The sequence below is a fragment of the Syngnathoides biaculeatus genome, chromosome 8 (genome assembly GCF_019802595.1).
Source record: "Syngnathoides biaculeatus isolate LvHL_M chromosome 8, ASM1980259v1, whole genome shotgun sequence".
Lineage (NCBI taxonomy): Eukaryota > Metazoa > Chordata > Actinopteri > Syngnathiformes > Syngnathidae > Syngnathoides > Syngnathoides biaculeatus.
The window spans coordinates 10,265,496-10,284,551 of NC_084647.1; the positions used below are offsets into that span (position 1 = coordinate 10,265,496).

At 41.2% G+C, this 19,056-nt stretch overlaps 1 protein-coding gene and 1 non-coding gene across 7 annotated transcripts; both read right to left on the minus strand.

The window, feature by feature from the left end:
- Positions 1-542: 542 nt before the first annotated feature.
- Positions 543-16,760, minus strand: LOC133505310 (piggyBac transposable element-derived protein 4-like). Of its 6 annotated transcripts, none has more exons than XM_061828437.1 (10): positions 16,663-16,709; positions 15,494-15,652; positions 14,127-14,189; positions 13,427-13,676; positions 11,856-12,098; positions 10,757-10,957; positions 5,657-5,707; positions 5,511-5,563; positions 5,400-5,439; positions 543-916 (listed from the first exon to the last, which is right to left on the minus strand). In XM_061828437.1, the coding sequence occupies exons 4-10, from the start codon at positions 13,641-13,643 to the stop codon at positions 672-674; spliced, it is 1,050 nt and encodes a 349-aa protein (XP_061684421.1). In that variant the 5' UTR covers positions 13,644-13,676; positions 14,127-14,189; positions 15,494-15,652; positions 16,663-16,709; the 3' UTR covers positions 543-671. The 6 variants fall into 6 exon arrangements, with proteins under 6 accessions (XP_061684421.1, XP_061684422.1, XP_061684423.1 ...); XM_061828438.1 differs by having other exon boundaries at positions 766-916; positions 10,744-10,957; positions 16,663-16,700; XM_061828435.1 differs by lacking the exon at positions 543-916 and having other exon boundaries at positions 2,852-5,439; positions 10,744-10,957; positions 15,494-15,639; positions 16,663-16,760.
- LOC133505434 (small nucleolar RNA SNORA50) lies at positions 7,994-8,133 on the minus strand. The gene has a single exon (XR_009796267.1). It is a non-coding gene; the product is annotated as a small nucleolar RNA SNORA50 (small nucleolar RNA).
- Positions 16,761-19,056: the final 2,296 nt, after the last annotated feature.

Consider the following 19,056-nt stretch of genomic DNA (forward strand, 5'->3'; position numbering starts at 1 on the left):
AAAAGACACCAATTGGATATTGCCCTTGAAGCTGGTGCCAATATGGATGCAACAAAAGGGACAAAACCACCCAGAGTTGCCTCAAGGTCAAGCACTAAAAGTACAGATGCAGAGTTGAACTCTTTCTTTGATTAAATAAGCAAGTGTGGTATCAAACCAGCTATTTTAAGTATCAGTCATGCATATTCAGCTCAGTTTGTGCCACAGTCTGACGTTTGATGCTCTCCTCAAACGTTTTGAAAATGTACAAATTGAATTAAGTGAATTAAATGTTTTGACCATATAAGTGTGCTGTACCCAATGTTATGTAAGTGCGAAACAAACAAACCAATTGTACTTCAAAATTTCATTGTCTCATTCTCCATCTAACATGTCAGGCTGTTCTGTACCCTGAAAATTGTTGAGTTCTACTACCCACTGTATTTGAAACAAAAACCTGTGTGTGTGTGTGTGTATATATATATATATATATATATATATATATATATATATATATATATAGCACACACACAAATTTACATGAATTGCAATAAATACCTTCCAAATATAACAGATTTTTGTTTTCAATTTAGAGCTGTTGATACTATCTTTGAATAACAAAATGTCACTCCCAACGTTCAAGGAAGAATGCAAAGTCCATTATCTTGAGCTCATAAAGCATGCTTGGGTAACTACAAACATGCCAATATAATTCCAAAAAGACATGCACTTAAGAATACATCAGGCATCAAGTCATCCTGCAGCATGAGCAGACTGGCTGCAGCATCAAGGTGCCGACGTTTTGCTGTCTGTTCTGTATTTCGGTGAAATCTTGCTGAATACTTTTTAGCGCATCCAGGTTTGAATTTGTGGTGTCCCGTGTTCATGGTTGGAACCCAGTCCGAATTAGTGGAATCATACAGCTGTGCTGGCTTTCCTGAAACAATAATCATAATTAACAAAATATTAATATATTTAGTTTTTGTTTGGCTAACTTACTTAATAAAACAGAATACATCATATTCAAATTTCAGTGAGTTGTTGAAAGGATGCTGTTATTAAAACAAGTCCCCAGTCCTAAAATATTTCATAATTTACAGTCAAGAAAATAAGTATTTGAACAGCCTGCTATATTGCAAGTTCTCCCACTTAGAAATCATGGAGGGGTCTGAAATTTTCATCGTAGGTGCATGTCTACTGTGAGAGAGATAAAATAAAAAGAAAAATCCAGAAACGATTTATTTGTGTTACACACCTGCAAATAAGTATTTGAACACCTGTGAAAATCATTGTTAATATTTGGTAGAGTAGCCTTTGTTTGCAATTACAGAGGTCAAACGTTTCAGTAGTTGTTCACCAGGTTTGCACACACTGCAGGAGGGATTTTGGCCCTCTCCTCCACACAGATCTTCTCTAGATCAGACAGGTTTCTGGGCTGTCGCTGAGAAACCCAGTTATTGGGTTTAGGTCTGGAGACTGGCGAGGCCATGCAAGAACCTTGATATGCTTCTTACAAAGCCACTCCTTGGTTTTCCTGGCTGTGTGCTTCGGGTCATTGTCAAGTTGAAAAACCCAGCCACGACTCATCTTCAATGCTCTGACTGAGGGAAAGAGGTTGTTCCCCAAAATCTCACAATACATGGCCGCGGTCATCCTCTCCTGAATAAAGTGCAGTCGTCCTGTCCCATGTGCTGAAAAACACCCCCAAAGCATGATGCTACCACCCCCATGCTTCACAGTAGTGATGGTGTTCTTGGTATAGAACTCATCATTCGTCTTCCTCCGAACACAGTTAGTGGAATTATGACCAAAAAGTTCCCTTTTGGTCTCATCAGACCACAAAACTTTCTCCCATGACTCTCTGTATCATCCAAATGGTCATTGGCAAACTTAAGACGGGACTTGACATGTGCTGGTTTAAGCAGGGGAACCTTCCGTGCCATGCATGATTTCAAACCATGACGTCTTAGTGCATTACCAACAGTCACCTTGGAAACGGTGGTCCCAGCTCATTTCTGGTCATTGACAATGTCCTGTCGTGTAGTCCTGGGCTGATTCCTCACCTTTCTAAGGATCATTGAGATGCCACCAGGTGATATCTTGCATGGGGCTCCACTCTGATTGAGATTGACCGTCATGTTTAGCTTCTTCCATTTTCTATTGATTGCTCCAACAGTGGACCTTTTTTCACCAAGCGGCTTGGCAATTCTTTCCAGCCGTGTGAAGTTTTGACTGTGGTATCTTTGGACAGGTCTTTGGTTTTGGCCATGTTACAAGTTTGAGTCTTACTAATTTTATGGGCTGGATAGGTGTCTTTATGCAGCTAACAACCTCACACATATGCATCTGATCCAGGATAATGCATGGAGTGGAGGTGGACTTTTAAAGGCAGACTAACAGGTCTTTGAGGGTCAGAATTCTAGCTGATGGACAGGTGCTCAAATACGCATTTGCAGCTGTGTCACACAAATAAAGAGTTAAAAAAACATCACACATTGTGATTTCTGGATTTTTTTAAATTTACTCTCTCACAGTGGACATGCACCTACGATGAAAATTTCAGACCTCTCCATGATTTCTGAGTGGGAGAACTGCAATATAGCAGGGTGTTCAAATACTTATTTTCTTCACTGTAATTCATGTAACTCAGTACAGTATCAAACAATAACCATATTATTCAGAGCACACCAGAAAAACGTTTCAAAACAGTAGTCATTTAACATCTTTATAAGTGGAAGCATGTTTTCCTGTTTAGTATCAGTTTCAATGTTTACATGTTCCAAGTGCCAACAGATCATGCAGTCTTACATGACCCACCATTGTCTGGGTTTGCAGATCTAGGTCACCTGTTTACTTAAATTTATCACTCAACTGACAAAAAACACTTACCAGTGGCAAAATGATCTGAGCAGAGACAATATTGGGACAGATTAGCAGTGTTTACATCTGCTCTGGATAATGCTGCCAACCAATCCCTTTGATGGTGAGAAGAAAGTTTTTTTAGTTTGACTTGTGACTTGTTTAAGTCAGGCCCTGCTCTGTTGGAGCAGCCAAAAACCGCACAGAAGTTAAGAATACTTGGAGGCTGGTTGCTTTGTGGAAGTTTTGAAAAAAAATAATGGGGTCACTGGTGCTTGGAGATACGGCCGCCGGTCCACTTGCTTGTCTTCCAATATGGCACGAGGCCTATAAATCACGTGACTGTGACGTCATGTCGCTGGCCTCTATAAAAAATATGAACAGAATTGGGGATCAAGTCCAGCCTCGGCGGAGTACAACTCTCATCGGAAATTATTACAATTTACTGCCAGAAATGCGGACCGCACTCTGACACTGGTCAGACCGACGAGCCTCTATCAGAGGGTTCGGTACCGCATTCTCCCAAAGAACCCCCCACATGACTCCCCGAGCGACACAGTCAAATGCTATCTTCAAGTCCATTTCATGAACTGAATGATTAGACAGTTAAATATTCTGTGAAAAAGAACTTGATTCGATTAACTGATCTTTTTAAAAGTACACGCTAATGAATTGCCATGCCCATCACTGCTGGATTGATTACAACGCCTACATTATATGTTTGGTTTCAACAAAACTTTTGACTCCACACCCAGGACAAGGTAGGGTAGAGTGAGTTTGACAACAATATTTTTCACAAAAGTGACACCTGTAAACATCAGAACACTAGTTTCATTTATAAAACAACAAAAACAACGCTAAAGGCTTTCAATGGAACAATTTATTTACATATGTAACAATGTACAATTTTTTTTTTACACATGGCTCCTCCCCAAAAAACTTTTGGGAAAGCATTACTATGTATTCTGCCACATCTTAAAAAAAAAGACTTGTTTTTTCACCCTTATATAGAATAGTTCATTTTAGTGTGGTAATCTGTGAAACATTCTCCAGGATGCAAGGGGACACAACAGGAAGTGCACCACATTCTGGTATCTCTGCGCTTGCCCCTACGTGCGCAGACCCTACACCTCCTTGTCGGCTTTAATTTTTTCCCGACCGGCATCAGGTATTCGAGTCTGTGTTTGCCAAGCTGTCCATCGAGCCTGCTGTCTGGGTCAGTTTTATATGGTGCCCTCGTAGAGCGCCGACCTCCTTCCAAATCTTCCTCAACTGCAACTTCTTTATCCTTTTTTACCTGCAGCCCCACATGTCGCTTTACAGTCCATGACTTCACTACACTGCGAATGAACTCCAAGAGGGTTTTAAACTCCCCTGGGTTTCTGGCTCTGTAGAGGACATAGGCATTAAACATACAAAGTTGAAAGAGATAGGCTACAAACTTTTTGGACCACTTATGTGACCTTCGGACAAAAGGGTAGTATGCAATGTTTTGGTCGAGCCTATCCACTCCGTGCATGGAAGAGTTGAATGCAACAACACACTGTGGCTTGAAATGACAACCTTCATCTTTGTGTCCCTTCTGCAAAACCTTAACCTTCTGCATCCTATCTTGGTGGCAAGTTGTCACCATTCTCAGTAACTGCTTGTCCTGCCAGGCTACTACCATCACTCTCTCATTGTGTCGCACAACTTTTTCCCCCACCGCCAACTCATACTTTGTCATCTCTCTAAAGATCTTAGGTTCCCCCCTATTCTTCCTCAATGTCCCACAGACATTGGTGTCTGCTCCCAGTAAAAGCTCACACAGTGCTACAGAATTGTAGGAATCATCCATATATAACGTATAACCATGACCTGCCAGACGATCAAGTAGAGAGAAAACTATCTCCGACGTAGTACGAGCTTCTCCAATATCAGGCTGCATATTGAAGCAGTACCCTGTGGCGGAGTCACACAGTATGTAGGATTTGATTCCATATTTCACAGGCTTTTTTGGGTTGTACACTCTGAAAGATACACGCCCTCGCCACAGCATCATACCCTCATCAATGCAAATATTTTGCCCCGGTTGATACATCTCCTTGAACTTTTCCACAATGTATTCAAACACTGGGCGGATTTTGTACAATTTGTCAGCATCATGCTGTGATTCATGATCGTTGTATTGAAGGAATTGCCAGATAATCTGAAATCTGTTCCTTGACATAGTCTGGCTGAAATGAGGTGTTGAGTCTACCTCATCCACACTCCAGTAGAGTGCAATGCTTGGCTTTTTAACATAACTGGTGAGAAACGTGAGTCCAAAGAAAGTTTTCAGCTCTGGGACTGACACCGGTTTCCACGCATGAACTCTGCTTTGTGGCAACCTCTCAGACTGTGCTTGAAAATACTGAGTCGCATACAGGTTGGTCTGATCCGCAATGCGTTGGAGCAGCTCGTCGGTTAAGAACAGCTCCAGAAAGTCAGATGGCAGATTGGAATCCATTTCTGCAGCAGCACTTCGGGGTCCAGGAGTGGCAGTGAAGCAGAATTTATTAGGCTGCCAGTCAGTTTCATACCAGTCACAATATTCCCCATCATCTGTCCTCCATGGCCGACCTGTAAATTGTAGAAATATTATGAATTACCATAAAAATACTACTTGAAGAAAACTTTTCTTTTTTTTTTACCTTCTTCATCACTGCTAACAGGAATCGGGGTGGGACCTCTGCTTGATGCAGGACTTGTAAATTACAGAAATATATGCAATTACCATATATATATATTTTTTTTTTCTTATTTTGCACTGTGTGATGCAGAGATTTTTTTGTTTTACCTTTCATCTTCAGACTGGTCACTTGAGTGGGATCTCTGCATGGTGCAAGATCTGTAAAATGCAAAGTTCCTTCACGTCAGCATTGGTGTGGGACTTAAGTGCTGTGATTTGACATGGACTACACGACATGGTGAACGACTGGTTAGCACATCTGCCTCACGGTTCTGACGACCGGGGTTCAATTCCTGGCCAGTTGGATGTTCTCCCCGTGCCTGCGTGGTTTTTCTCCAGTCACTCCAGTTTCTTCCCACATCCCAAAAACATGGATAGTAGGTTGGAGACTCCAAAATGGTCAAAGGTGTGAATGTGAGTCCGAATTGTTGTTTATTTATACAATGGGTACAGAAAATATGGGGTGCCGTGTATACATTTGTGAGGATAAAATTAACTTAAATGAATCCAGCAAATAGCTGCAATTTAACAGTGAAAAATTAAAGAAGTTCTGAATACTTTCTGTATCCACAACATGTGCTCTGATATTGGCAGGTGATGTTCAGGGTGTACCCAACTCCCATTAAACTAGCTGGTATAGGCTCCAGTAGGCATGTGATCCTCGCGAGGATAAGCGGTACAGAAAATGGATGGATGACACGGACTAACAGAGGTGAAAAGGGGGGGGTATCGCATTGATGGTTCAAATCAATGCAACTGACTATACACGCAGCACTTCCACGTTTGGGGTAAAGTGTTGTCCATACTAATTTACAGTCGCCAGGCAAACTTGTAGTGATTACAGTGACAGTATAAACCGCTTCAAAGTAAACTTGCGGTCTGCTGGAAATTCCGTAAAGTTACTAAGAATGACACGTTACAGTGCCGTGAGAAAAAAGTACACGCCCACTTCTGTATTTTCGGGAGGTTTCAAATCATCAAACTGATTTTACACTCAAGAGACAACCCAAGGAAATACAAAATGCAGTTTTTAAGTGACAATTCAATTTATTAAGGCACAAAAAAAAAAAAAAAAAATATCGAAACCTTTCTGACCATCTACGAAAATGTAATTGCCCCCTGAATCTAATAATGGATTGGGCCACCTGTGGCAGCAATAACTGAAATCAAGCGTTCGGGATAATTGGTGATGTCTTTCACATCGCTCTGGAGGAATTTTGTCCCTCTCTTTGCAGAATTGTTTCAACACTGCCAAATTGGAGGTTTTTCTAGCATGAAGTACTCGTTTAAAGTCACATAAAATCTGACTTAAAGCCACTCCAAAACCCTATATATTTTTTAAGCCTTTCCAAGGTAGACTTGCTGTAGACCTATGTGTACGTGTGAGCACCAAAATCCAAACATTAAAAAAAACGCCACAAAGGAGATATGATTTAATCACTATTCATCCTTGAGAAACAATACGGCCTTCAATATGTTTTAAAGGCAAAGAAAACGGCAATTCTAGATGCTATCAGCTGAGAAGTACTTGTATTTTGCATTTTATCTCCCAAATGCGACATGTAAGCTGTTACCCTGGTGATATGGATGAGACCTTTTACATAATCAGAAACTGTAAACAACTGCATGCCTGCTGTCATTGATTGATTCGACAACAAAACTAAGAAGCTTCTCACTTCAGCGCTTAATAAAAGCGCCTCACCCAGAGACAGCAACTCTTTGTTGAATGGAACTACTTGCAAAGGATGCTGTAGAAAAGCTTCTTGAAACCTGGGAAATACAGAAGGTATGTCTATTGCAGTGGCCAAAACATCCTCAGCGGAAGGTTTAATTTTCGATTTGAACTCATTTAATGCCAAATATGTATTCTTATTTTTTCATAAACCCATTCGTTCTGTGTCAAAAGACGTAATAAGTTTTCATCTTAATTGTAATTGTAATAGAGCGTTTGGCGCAACTCCACAATAAGCATATAAGGCTTGGGAAGGATTTTAGAAAGATACACCGACACCTGATGGCAGCAGATGCTTTGAGCCATTTCAAGCGATAAAAATCATAGATAAATACAGAGTTTACTCTAAAAACAACAGATGTACCGTTATATCCCTTCTCCCCAAAAAGAAAAGGCTGACTCTACGACAACGAACACCGTGTAACACTGGTTGTTGGATTCAAAGACCTGAGATCACAACTCACTGTATGCTGATCTCACACCCATACAGGGGACCTGCTGCCACCTACACGGTGAGTTCATCACTACACTAGTTTACAAGCTCAAAGACACTGCACAAGCTCTGCGAGTCAGCAGTCAGCTATGTCAGCCTGTGCGCTCCATTGAAAAACATATTTGACTTTCATAGACTTCTTTGGCAGTCAGTGGTGTTCAAATTGCTATTGACATCAGTGGCTTCCAATGGAATGAGAGGTGTGACCAAACAATGCTTGACGTGTGGCTTGCTTTTAAAAGGGTCACGAGGAGAACGGCCAAGAGGCCCCAGTTATGAACAAGCCTGCTTTTTGCTTTATCACTGTAGCTTGGCCCATTTGGTCACGGGTCAGACCAAACGGGTTCAAAAACAGTGCTTATTGTCTGTCAGCTGTCATTATCCTGAGTGATTATTCTATGATATGTTGAAAGATATTTCCGACCCCCTATCTGCTTGGAAAAAAACAAAAAAAATTATAAACCCGTTCCAATATTTATCAACACAAATACAGTGCCTTGTGAAAGTATTCGGCATTCTTGAACTTTTAAACCTTTCGCCACATTTCAGGCGTCAAACAAAATATATATTTTTTTTTTGTCAAGAATCATCAAGTGGGACACAATCGTAAAGTGGAACAAAATTTATTGGATATTTCATACTTTTTTAACAAATAAAAAAGTGAGAACTGGGGCGTGCAATATTATTCGGCCGCTTTACTTTCAGTGCACCAAACTCACTCCAGAAGTTCAGTGAGGATCTCTTTATCATCATCAGTCAACACTGGATTCAATGTTGACTGATGATAAATAGAATTCACCGGTGTGTAATCAAATCTCCGTATAAATGCACCTGCTCTGCGATAGTCTCAGGGTTCTGCTTGAAGTGGAGAGAGCATCGTGAAGACCAAGGAACACACCAGGCAGGTCCGAGAAACTGTTGTGGAGAAGTTTAAAGCCGGATTTGGATACAAAAATATTTCCCAAACTTTAAACATCTCAAAGAGCACTGTGCAAGCAATCATATTGAAATGGAAGGAGTATCAGACCGCTGCATATCTACCAAGACCTGGCCGTCCCTCTAAACTTTCACCTTGTACAAAGAGAAGACTGACTCAGAGATGCAGCGAAAAAGCCCATGATCACTTTGGATGAACTCCAGAGATCTACAGCTGAGGTGAGAGAGTCTGTCCATAGGACAACAATCAGTCGTATACTGCACAAATCTGGCCTTTATGGAAGAGTGGCAACAAGAAAGTCATTTCTCAAAGATAACAATAACAAGTCTCGTTTAAAGTTCCCCACAAGCCACCCGGGAGACACACCAAACGTGGAAGAAGGTGCTCTGGTCAGATGACACCAAAATCAAACTTTTTGGCCGCTATGCAAAGCGGTATGTTTGGTGTAAAAGCAACACAGCCATCACCCTGAACACACCATCCCACTGTCAAAAATGGTGGTGGGAGCCTCATGGTTTGGGCCTGCTTTTCTTCAGCGGGGACAGGGAAGATGGTTTAGAATTGATGGGAAGATGAATGGAGCCAAATACAGGACCATTCTGGAAGGAAACCTGTTGGGCGTCTGCAAAAGACGTGAGACTGGGACGGAGATTTATCTTCCAATAGGACAATGATCCAAAACAAAACAAAACAAAAAAAAAAAACAAATCTACAATGGAATGGTTCCTAAATAAACGTATCCAAGTGTAAGAATGGCCAAGTCAAAGTCCAGACCTGAATCTGCAGAAACTGCAGACAGAGCTGAAGGCTGCTGTTCACAAATGCTCTCCATCCAACCTCACTAAGCTCGAGCTGTTTTGCAAGGAAGAATGGGCAACAATTTCAGTCTCTCGATGTGCAAAACTGATAGAAACATACCCCAATCGACTTGCAGCTGTAATTGCAGCAAAAGGTGGCGCTACAAAGTATTGATGCAAGGGGGCCGTATAATATTGCACACCCCACTTTTCAAGTTTTTATTTGTTAAAAAAAGCTTAAAATATCCAATAAATTTTGTTCCACTTCACAATTGTGTCACACTTGTTGTTGATTCTTGAGAAAACATTTTTATTTTATATCTTTATGTTTGAAGCTTAAAATGTGGCGAAAGGTTGAAAAGTTCAAGGGGACTGAATATTTTCACAAGGCACCGCAGTTTAATTTCTATGGTGACAAATGCGAAAGTGTTTAGTCAACACCAAGCAAGGGACTGATTGTGATCTGAAACAAAGTGTGTCTTAAAGTCATTCACCGAAATGTAGTTACAAGTTAACAGCATAACTTCTACTAGTCTTCTTTATATGTTATGGCAGTCTGGCAGACCTGGCACCATGCTACCACCCACAAGTGAGCATTGGTACTACTGGTACTGGTACTATTGATATTACAATGAGTAGCTCAAAGCAACCTGGTGTGATTGAAGATTTGAAGCCTTTGTCAATATGGTCAATGGCTGCATCTATTACAATTGTAAGTAACGTTATAGTTTATGTAATGTTAGGATACGTGCATCACATTTGTATTTTCATTGCTGGGCACAGGGTTCAATAATTGCAAGCTGACGTGAAACGGGAAATGTCTTACTGTTTTTTCCCCGACCCAACTGAAGAAGGTGGGAGGAACGATTGTTTAAAATTGATTTCGTCAAAAGGTTTTAAGTTTTAAGACAACACGTCTTTGTTTCGACTTCATACAAATTTGACCAAGAAATGGTTGACAAAACTGAATTGCTGTGTAAGGAGCTGGGAAAGAACTACTGAGCAATACGAAGTGTGGAAGATTAATAATATCTCTCCCACCCAACAAAAAAAGATAGGTAGCTCACAGGAGGTTGGCTGCTTGAAAAGTACATCTTTGGGCAAAAAGGTTTGAGCACTCCGCGATGAACAGGGACGTAACGCAATTTATTTTAAACAAGGACCTCTTCTGCCTTAAAGAACTGACCATCAAACTTCCTCTCCAGACAACATTTTGGGCAATTAATGAATGGATACCTCTTCTTCTCACAATGCTCATAGTAGATGTAGCCCCTGCTCTCCTCGTGTGGTCGTTTTCTGTCATGGTGTCCACTTTTCTTGGACTCCACCGTCACCCGTTCTCCAAGACTGTAACCATTTTGTCCACGTTTCGTCTCTGCTCCGCGGACCTCTCGCCCAGCGTTTCCACACGCCTCTGGGGCGTCCTCCATTTTTATCTCCTCTTTTATTTCTGTAATGAAGGACATTAGATGTCATCGACTTATGCCCTAATAGTGGGACTGTTTCAAAGACAGTAAGTGACCAATCAAAATTGGCAAAATCAGTTTTCAATTTTTTTCCTCCTTCCATAAAGGTCTACATGACAAAAGATGGTGTCAAAGCACTGACTAATATGTAGTAATTGGTGTCAAATAGATTCCTGTCCTGTGGAAAAACACTATCACAATTTAACTTTATTAATATAGGTCCCCCTGTGCTCCTGAGCCACCGTTGTCAACCTAAGTGCTCTCACAAGTGGGTCTGCTACACTCAGACGAGAGAAGGTGGTCTTAGCCAAATATGGACAAAGATGGTACAAAAGTTGATCAAACAGAAGTAGCTATCATGGTAACATTTTCTGGAGAGTCGTATAAGAAAAAGTGTTCTTTTTTTGTGGGGTTTTTTTTGGTTGGGGGGGTTGTTAATCCAGAGATGGCCAACAAGGCAGAGATCAAGAGTCACATTTTTTAAACATTTTCGCTTAACTGTGCATTTTTTTCCTTCCAGTTTGAGAGCAAATTAGACAAACTATTTTCTCCAAAGATCACGATCAGACTGGAAAAGGTCCAGCTATTTTCCTTCAATGCGCATGGCAGTTTTGCAAAAATAACGTAATAAACGAAAACAAAGCGCGCATGCAAATATCGTAATAAACTCGAAAAAAAAAAAAGCACGAAAAACCACCTCAGCCATAAACAGAGGTCTCCCTGTAAGGAAAGCAGAAGCTCATTGTCTTCCATTAAGGTCAGTATCTGATTAATAACTCAACTTAAAAAAATGATGCTTTGAAATAAATTTTGACTAACTAACTATTTGCATAATGTTTAACTGAATACAAACCAAGGTGTCTGGAATTTGACGTCACGCACCTTGTACATTTTCCTCCTTCTCTAGTTCAAATTTGATGACTGGCTCTGTGATGCCAGTTTGTGAAAGAGCGGTGGCGGCGCTGAAGTATTTCATGCTGTGATCGGAATCCGTCACTGGCTGACTCCCGTAAGGCTCGCATTCGGCATCAGGGTCAGGCTCCTCTTCCTTGTCATACCCATCCAAATCTCCATCCTCATCTTCCTCTAGCAGCGAGTCATCGTCGACTTGTGCAAAAGACACTGCTGTGAACGCAGACGTTATTTTGATCAGTTTGTTGCCAGGTCATCATGATTACATGATGTATTCCATTTATTTGATAGAAAAGTTTGTATGCAAGTTTATAAGTTTGAACGTAAAGATATCTCATCTATAGTGATTAATCGTGATTACGATTTTGGATGCCACGTTTAAATGAGCCTGATCATCAGCGATCTTTGCATTTAAAATATGGGCATGGCTGCATATAAAACACTTTCTCAACCTAGTCAGCCACTCACCGGTGGCCAGCCCTTGGTAAACGCTACGTGAACTCGAAGTACCAGGGCCAAATTCCTACTGTGTTTTGAAACATGAACAATAATAATGATTCTGATTTAAATCTTCATTTTGCACTGAAAACTGTTCAAATAGTTTGTTGAACTGTACCGTGAACAAAAATGCTATTTTCACTGACATGAAAAATAATTGTGATTATTCATCGTGATTGCAATATTGATCCTAATATTTGTGATTGCCATTTTGCTGTAAAGCAAAGCAAATGTATTTATATAGTGCATTTCATACACAATGTGCTTTATATCAGTGGTCATCGAAAAAACATGGTATTGCTATCAGAGCAAGCCTTGTGCAGTTGTATAATGTTAAAAATGCTGTTATGTCCCCAAAACCCCATTAATTGTTATATTAACGTGAATGTTAATCAATCTTCTGTGTTTTTATTCCCCCTCTAAGGCTTTTGTTGTGTCTTAACTTTTTTTTTTTTTTTTAACAATCTGGCACCAGGTGTGGAAAGGTCATCTCAGCACATGACATCTTTAGTTTTCAGTGAGTTGTTCAAGGATGCTGAAGCACCTCTGCATAGCTTGTCACAAGCAGGTCAAAAAAAGGTTCCTCCCTGCTCCACATAACACCTACGCCACCGCCACCTTGATCGATTTTGCAGTAGAATTAAACGTATGATCTGGTCACTGGCGGTGGTCAGCTGGTAAAGCGTTGGCCTCACAGTTCTGAGGACCCGGGTTCAATCCCGGCCCCGCCTCTGTGGACTGTGTTCTCCCCGTGCCTGCGTGGGTTTTCTCCGGGCACTCTGGTTTCCTCCCACATCCCAAAAACATGCAACATTAATTGCCCCGAGGTGTGATTGTGAGTGTGACTGTTTGTCTCTATGTGCCCTGCGATTGGCTAGCGACCAGTTCAGGGTGTACCCCACCTCCTGCTCGATGACAGCTGGGATAGGCTCCAGCACTCCCCGCGACCCTCGTGAGGATAAGCGGCAAAGAAAATGGATGGATGGATATTTTCATGTAAATTTTGACTTTAATGGTCTAAAAGGTGTAAATCAGTGTTTTACCTTGTTCCTCGAGAGTATCCTCCCCATCATCTGAGAAGTCGTCATCGCCCTGCTTCTCATCTCCTCCGCTGCTTGCTGACTCAGCCAGGCTTTCCTCCTGGAGCGCCGCCTTGAGTCGCTCCAACAGGTCCACCTTACGGCCTTTAGCATCCAACCCACGGCGCTGGAGCTCGTCCTTCAACTCGTTTACTTTCAGTTTCTTAACACCGGAACTCATCGCGTTGCCTGGCGTGTGTGTGCGGCATAAATGCTGGAGAGAAAAAAAGCAAGAGGATAAGACCCTGCAAAGTGTTGAGCTAAATTTGTAACGCTGATATATTAGCAAGGCATTGGTGAAGCGATAGGCTTACATTTTGTGTCATGTAAGTTCTGTACATAGTTATATTTCTACTTTTTCTGTCAAAGGTACTATGTTGTTTTATGTTCAGATGTTTGTCATTTTCACCAAATAAAAAAAATATTGGTGTCAGTCATTGTTTCTGCTTTGACAAAAAGGCTGTTTTCCTAGCGTTTTTTCTTCATTTTCATTTAGCTGAAAGTAATCGATATTTGACTGCTGATTAGCCTAGAAGAATATAAGGTCAATCAACTTTTTCCGATGAAAGAAGAGTGTGATCTTTTGGTCTTTTTGGTGTTTACATAGTCCAAGTACACAATATCATGTGGGGTTTGAAAAATGGGTGAAATTGCTTTAAAATACCTGAGAGTGGGGGTTCCCTGGTCAGGGAATGACTGGCAGTGAATGAGTTGAGTTCAATCCTGACTGCAGCGCAATACCAAAAAAGGAGGGATTCAAAAGAGTAAGAAGAGTGTCAGGAAAAAGCAAACCAACAAATGAATGAATAAATGACAAGTGTCCCTTTTCTCACTTCAGCATCTTCATTAAAAAATGTGAAGGCCACTTTATACGACCGTGGTCGACAGTGCCTGCATTGCATCAAGTGACGTACACATTGTCCCATGCAACAGCATAGTGTATGTAGTATTGCTGGGAGGGTGGAGGCACTCCCAGCATGATTTGCTGCACTAAGGATATGACACGTGACCGAAAATGACACGTAGAATGACTTGCGTCTGTTATTCTACGAGCTAGGCTTGTTCTGCTTGTAAAATAAAATGTTCCTCACTGCCTCGTGAGGGCCACAGTGGCTTGCTGCACACATGTCAAAAAAATTAGTTGTATCACTCATGATTGTACCGTGTGAATAGACTGTTTTCGACCATGTGACTACATCAGGGGCACCTGACCACGTTGGATGGGTTCACTCTACTGATGCGCTGTTCACTCTAATGCTTTTGCATATAGACCGGAGTTACACAAATGTTTGTACTACCGTTAAAAGTGACGCATGATGGCTAAAAAGACTTTTTAAAGTTATCGGCGCTCATTCGATGTTGTTTCAATCATTACGACAAGAGGTGTGCTTTGATCAATAATATCGACCCATATGCCTTGGAAAAAGACAAATGAAGCACGACTGTGGGCATCGGTAACCTATCCAGACATCGTCAACTATCTCCTCTTCTTGACAAGCACTTATACCATGGACCAACTAAAGAATTACAAAGGTCTGGAGGCCTACAACCAATTCATCAATGGCTGGGTTCGTCATGCAGCGGTATCCATTGTAAGCAACCCGTCTCTCCACACTGCTCAGGTTAGTGTACCCCACAATGCCATTTAAATATGTACTGCGTGATTTCAGTCAGCTTTGTGTTAAATTATATTGATTATACCAACGAAAGAGGTCTAGATTATTATTTTCATTTTTGTTACCAAGAGGGAGAGAGAGAGCGAGGTTCGACCGAGACGAGTCCCAAGTGGAGCCCGCACCTTTTTCTCCAAGGCTACATTTTTAACTCAACTCACAAAACAGCTAGCGGTGCGGTAACTCATTTTTCCAAACATATTACAATAAAACAGAAAATACAGATTTTGGAGAGATGCATTGCATTCACACACAAATGAGTATTATGTAGGCCCTTGGCCCTAAAGAATACTTCTCCTTCACAGAACTTAGTTATTGCTATATAGGTGTGGAATCCTAAAAGGTATCCAATACTTACCAAGAACAAAATGCTCCGAGCAAACCCGGACGTAAGGGAATGACTTGGCTGCTGGATCGGCTCTGCTAATACGATACAGCCACAGTTGTCGCCGTTTGGTTGATTGCTCCGTTTTCACACACTGGTTCTTGATCACAGCTGGCAGTCTAAAGAAAGACGCTTTACAACGCTAGTAACGATAGTATAGCAGTGCGCTTTCATTCATACGCCTTTCTGAAATGATTCCTGCTTAGCTACTGTCTGTTTACTTGAATTCACCAAACCAAGATGGCACCCGCGTTCTAAATCAAAAGATGTGGGACATCAGTCGACAACAGTCTATAGGGATTCTTTTACTTCTCCAAGTCAGACGTGTCGCTACGGCTGGTATTGGCGAGGATGCCACAGGTTGCAAAATCGATTGAGAAGGCGGAGGCGTGGTCTTCTGTCAAATGCTGTGATGACCTAGAGTCATTTAGGTCAATTTTTTTCAAGCAGGGGCAGCACTCAATGTGCCCTGCGATTGGCTGGTAACCGGTTCAGGGTGTAGCCTGCCTCCTGCCCAATGACAGCTGGGATAGGCTCTAGCACTCCGCGAGCCTCGTGAGGATAAGCGGCTCAGAAAATGGATGGATGTTCAAGCAGACGCTTTCACGGTCACCATTGTTATTGCTTTGTTACTTGTTACAGTAGGAAAGTAAAAATGTCTCGCGGAAAAGACCAAAAAGTGCAGCGGAAACTCCAATCTGTGGCGTCCTAGCCAATAGCAGCCATGGCGACACCTCTGACCTGGAGAAGAACTGCACCGCATTTTCAAAACGCGCGACTTAAGAGATGTCAGCTCGGTCGTCACACGCGCGAGTATAAAGAAGCCTTGAGAATATTTGTGCAAGTCTCACAGCTGTTTAGCTATTGGGTGCACATAATGAAAACACACAACTCCAAGGGAGAAAACTCCCCCCGCACCCTCCCTCCCCAGAAGCGTATCTATAATAAATACTATACAAAATGGACAAATTATACACGCTCGTGTGTCCTTTTAGAAAACACGTTTATAGCATTCATTCAGTCTTAGCCGCATGAAAAGTCAATCAGCAAACATGCATGGGTTTCACTTGCTGAGTTTTCCATGCATTCAGATAACAAATGCTACACCTGGGATTGTGGGTAGATTCAAATTCTATGCTTACCACTGCACTCAGGGGAACCTCCACTGGTATAAATGAAGTCAAGTGAACCAGAGATAAAGCCCGGTTGATGGCGCACCCAAAATGACGCAAACGGAAATGACGGCACGGCAATGAGGTCTTTCAAATCTTTATAATGTATTTGTTGTTTCTAATAAATCAGTTTTTGTCGCATTGTGGTGAATAAACAATGAAAACCCTATGTACATAGTAAACATCTTCCTGTAAATTAAAAACACTGCATATTTTTTTAACTGAGTTTTTGTTCATAAATTATTTTATGAATCAAATTTATTCATGCAAATTTAGCCACGTTGTCTGAATAATAACAGGTCTTTATTTTATTACGGGTCTTTTTGTGTCCTTGATGTAAAATTGAAAGAAAAAATGTTTGAAATATTTTTTTCCCCAATAACCAGCACTGTTCATGTCTAATTATAAGCGTTGTCTAAAATTCCATGTTAATATTAGTATGTTTTGACAGTTTTTGAGCGGTTTTATGATGGTATTTTACAGTTTTCAACCTGTCACTAGCACATAGTTTGGATATTTGAAGCTATAGGAAGGGGGACCTAAACTGGTTGCCAGCCAATCCCAGGGCATATAGAAACAAACAACCATTTGCCCACACATTCACACCTAAGGCCAATTTAGAGTCTCCAATTTATGTATGTTTTTTAAGATCTGGGAGGAAACCTCAAGAAAACCCACAAAGGCACGGGGACAACATTCAAACACCACACAAACCCTTGTTCTCAGAACTGTGAGGCAGACATTCTAACCTGTTGCTCCACCGTGCAATGATCGATAGTTGTTGAAAAATATCAGACAGTACAAAGTTTTAAAGAGTAGTGAAAGAAAAAGAAGATACAAGAAGTGAAAAAAATTATGAAATACTATAAGAAGAGAAGACAAAGACGGGAAAATAAATCATATGCAGCCTGTACAGGAAGGACAAGATAATATAAGACACGATTGGACAGGACATGGACAAAGAAAGGAGGGGAAGCATGCAGGTCAGAGGTAGTGGACGCAGCTAAACAAATCAAGAATAATGGGAGTGGCCATGTAAATTCTAAACAACTCAAGACTGAAAATGTGTTGTCACTTTCACAATGAAACTGCAAAGAACATTCGATCCTCTCACTGAAGGAAGGTGGTTGTTCCCCAAAAACTCACAATACATGGCCCCAGTCAACCTCTCCTTAATAGAGTGCATTCGTCCTGTCCCATGTATGAACAAAAACACCCTCAGTACAAGCAATAGGGTTGTTTTTTTGGGGATGGTATTCCTCATTCTTCCTCCTCCAAACATGGCGAGTGTAATTAACACCGAATGTTTTATTTTGGTCCACATAACTGACCACATACAGTAACTTTCCCCCATGAGTCCTCTGAATCATCCAAATGGCAATGGGGAAATTTAAGTTGCGCCTGTAATGTGCTAATTTAAATCTTCCATGCCACGCATGATTTTAAACCATGTTATCTTAGTGTATTACCCACAGTAACCTTGGAATCAGTGATCCCAAACCTCTTCAGGTCAATGACCAGCTCCTCCCATCTAGTCCTGGGGTGATTCCTTCCCTTTTTTAGGACCATTGATACGCCACATGGTGAGTTCTCGCTTGGAGCCCAGTCCAGGGGAAGTTGACCGTCATGTTTAGGTTCTTCCGTTTTCTAATAATTGCTCCAATAGTTGATCTTTTTTCACCAAGTAGCTTAGCAAGCTCAGCCCTGTCGCCCTTTCCGGCCTTGTGGAGGTCTATGATGTTGTCTCTGGTGTCTTTGGACAGCTCTTTGGTCTTAGCCATGTTAATAGTTGGAGTCTTACTGATTGTGTTGGGACGACAGGTGTCTTTATGCATCTCAAACAGAATAATTAGTGGTGTGTAGGTTAACAGTTACTGTGATTTAACGGATGCGTATGCACCCACGCGCCATCGCAAATCTGCACAGTTGAGGACGAAAAACTCACATGCGTAAAATTTGTTACAAGTAGAAATACATAGATATTGAAAGAAGTCTCTTATTTTGTGTAGTCTTGACATTATTTCAGGTGTTTATTTCACAAATGTTGGAAACAAAACAAAACTGATCCTGAACAATCAGTATTCACCCGGAAACAGGAAACCGTACTGAGCATGTTCGGATATTATGTCAAAAGCACATGTTCTGAATGCATTTACGTCGAAAGTCATCAACATCATGAGCCGTGTCAAAAGAAATTCAGTTACACTGAAAACATTTCTGGGCTATAACACAGGTAATGTTTCAGTATCTAACGATAATAAGTACGAGATTGTGATTTACTTTGATTTGATCTACATACAAGGATATAATAACTCAGTAAATTATTTTAAGGTCTCGAGATTCCATTGCTAATCACACCTGCAA

Bases quoted from the DNA above. Each gene is read 5' to 3' on its own strand.
- LOC133505310 (XM_061828435.1), bottom strand. From the start codon at position 13,643: ATGAGTTCCGGTGTTAAGAAACTGAAAGTAAACGAGTTGAAGGACGAG. The intron at 10,958-11,855 runs GTGCGTGACGTC...CCTTCATTACAG, and splicing joins GAAGGAGGAAAATGTACAAG to AAATAAAAGAGGAGATAAAA. The intron at 5,564-5,656 runs GTAAAACAAAAA...GTAATTTACAAG, and splicing joins GACCAGTCTGAAGATGAAAG to TCCTGCATCAAGCAGAGGTC.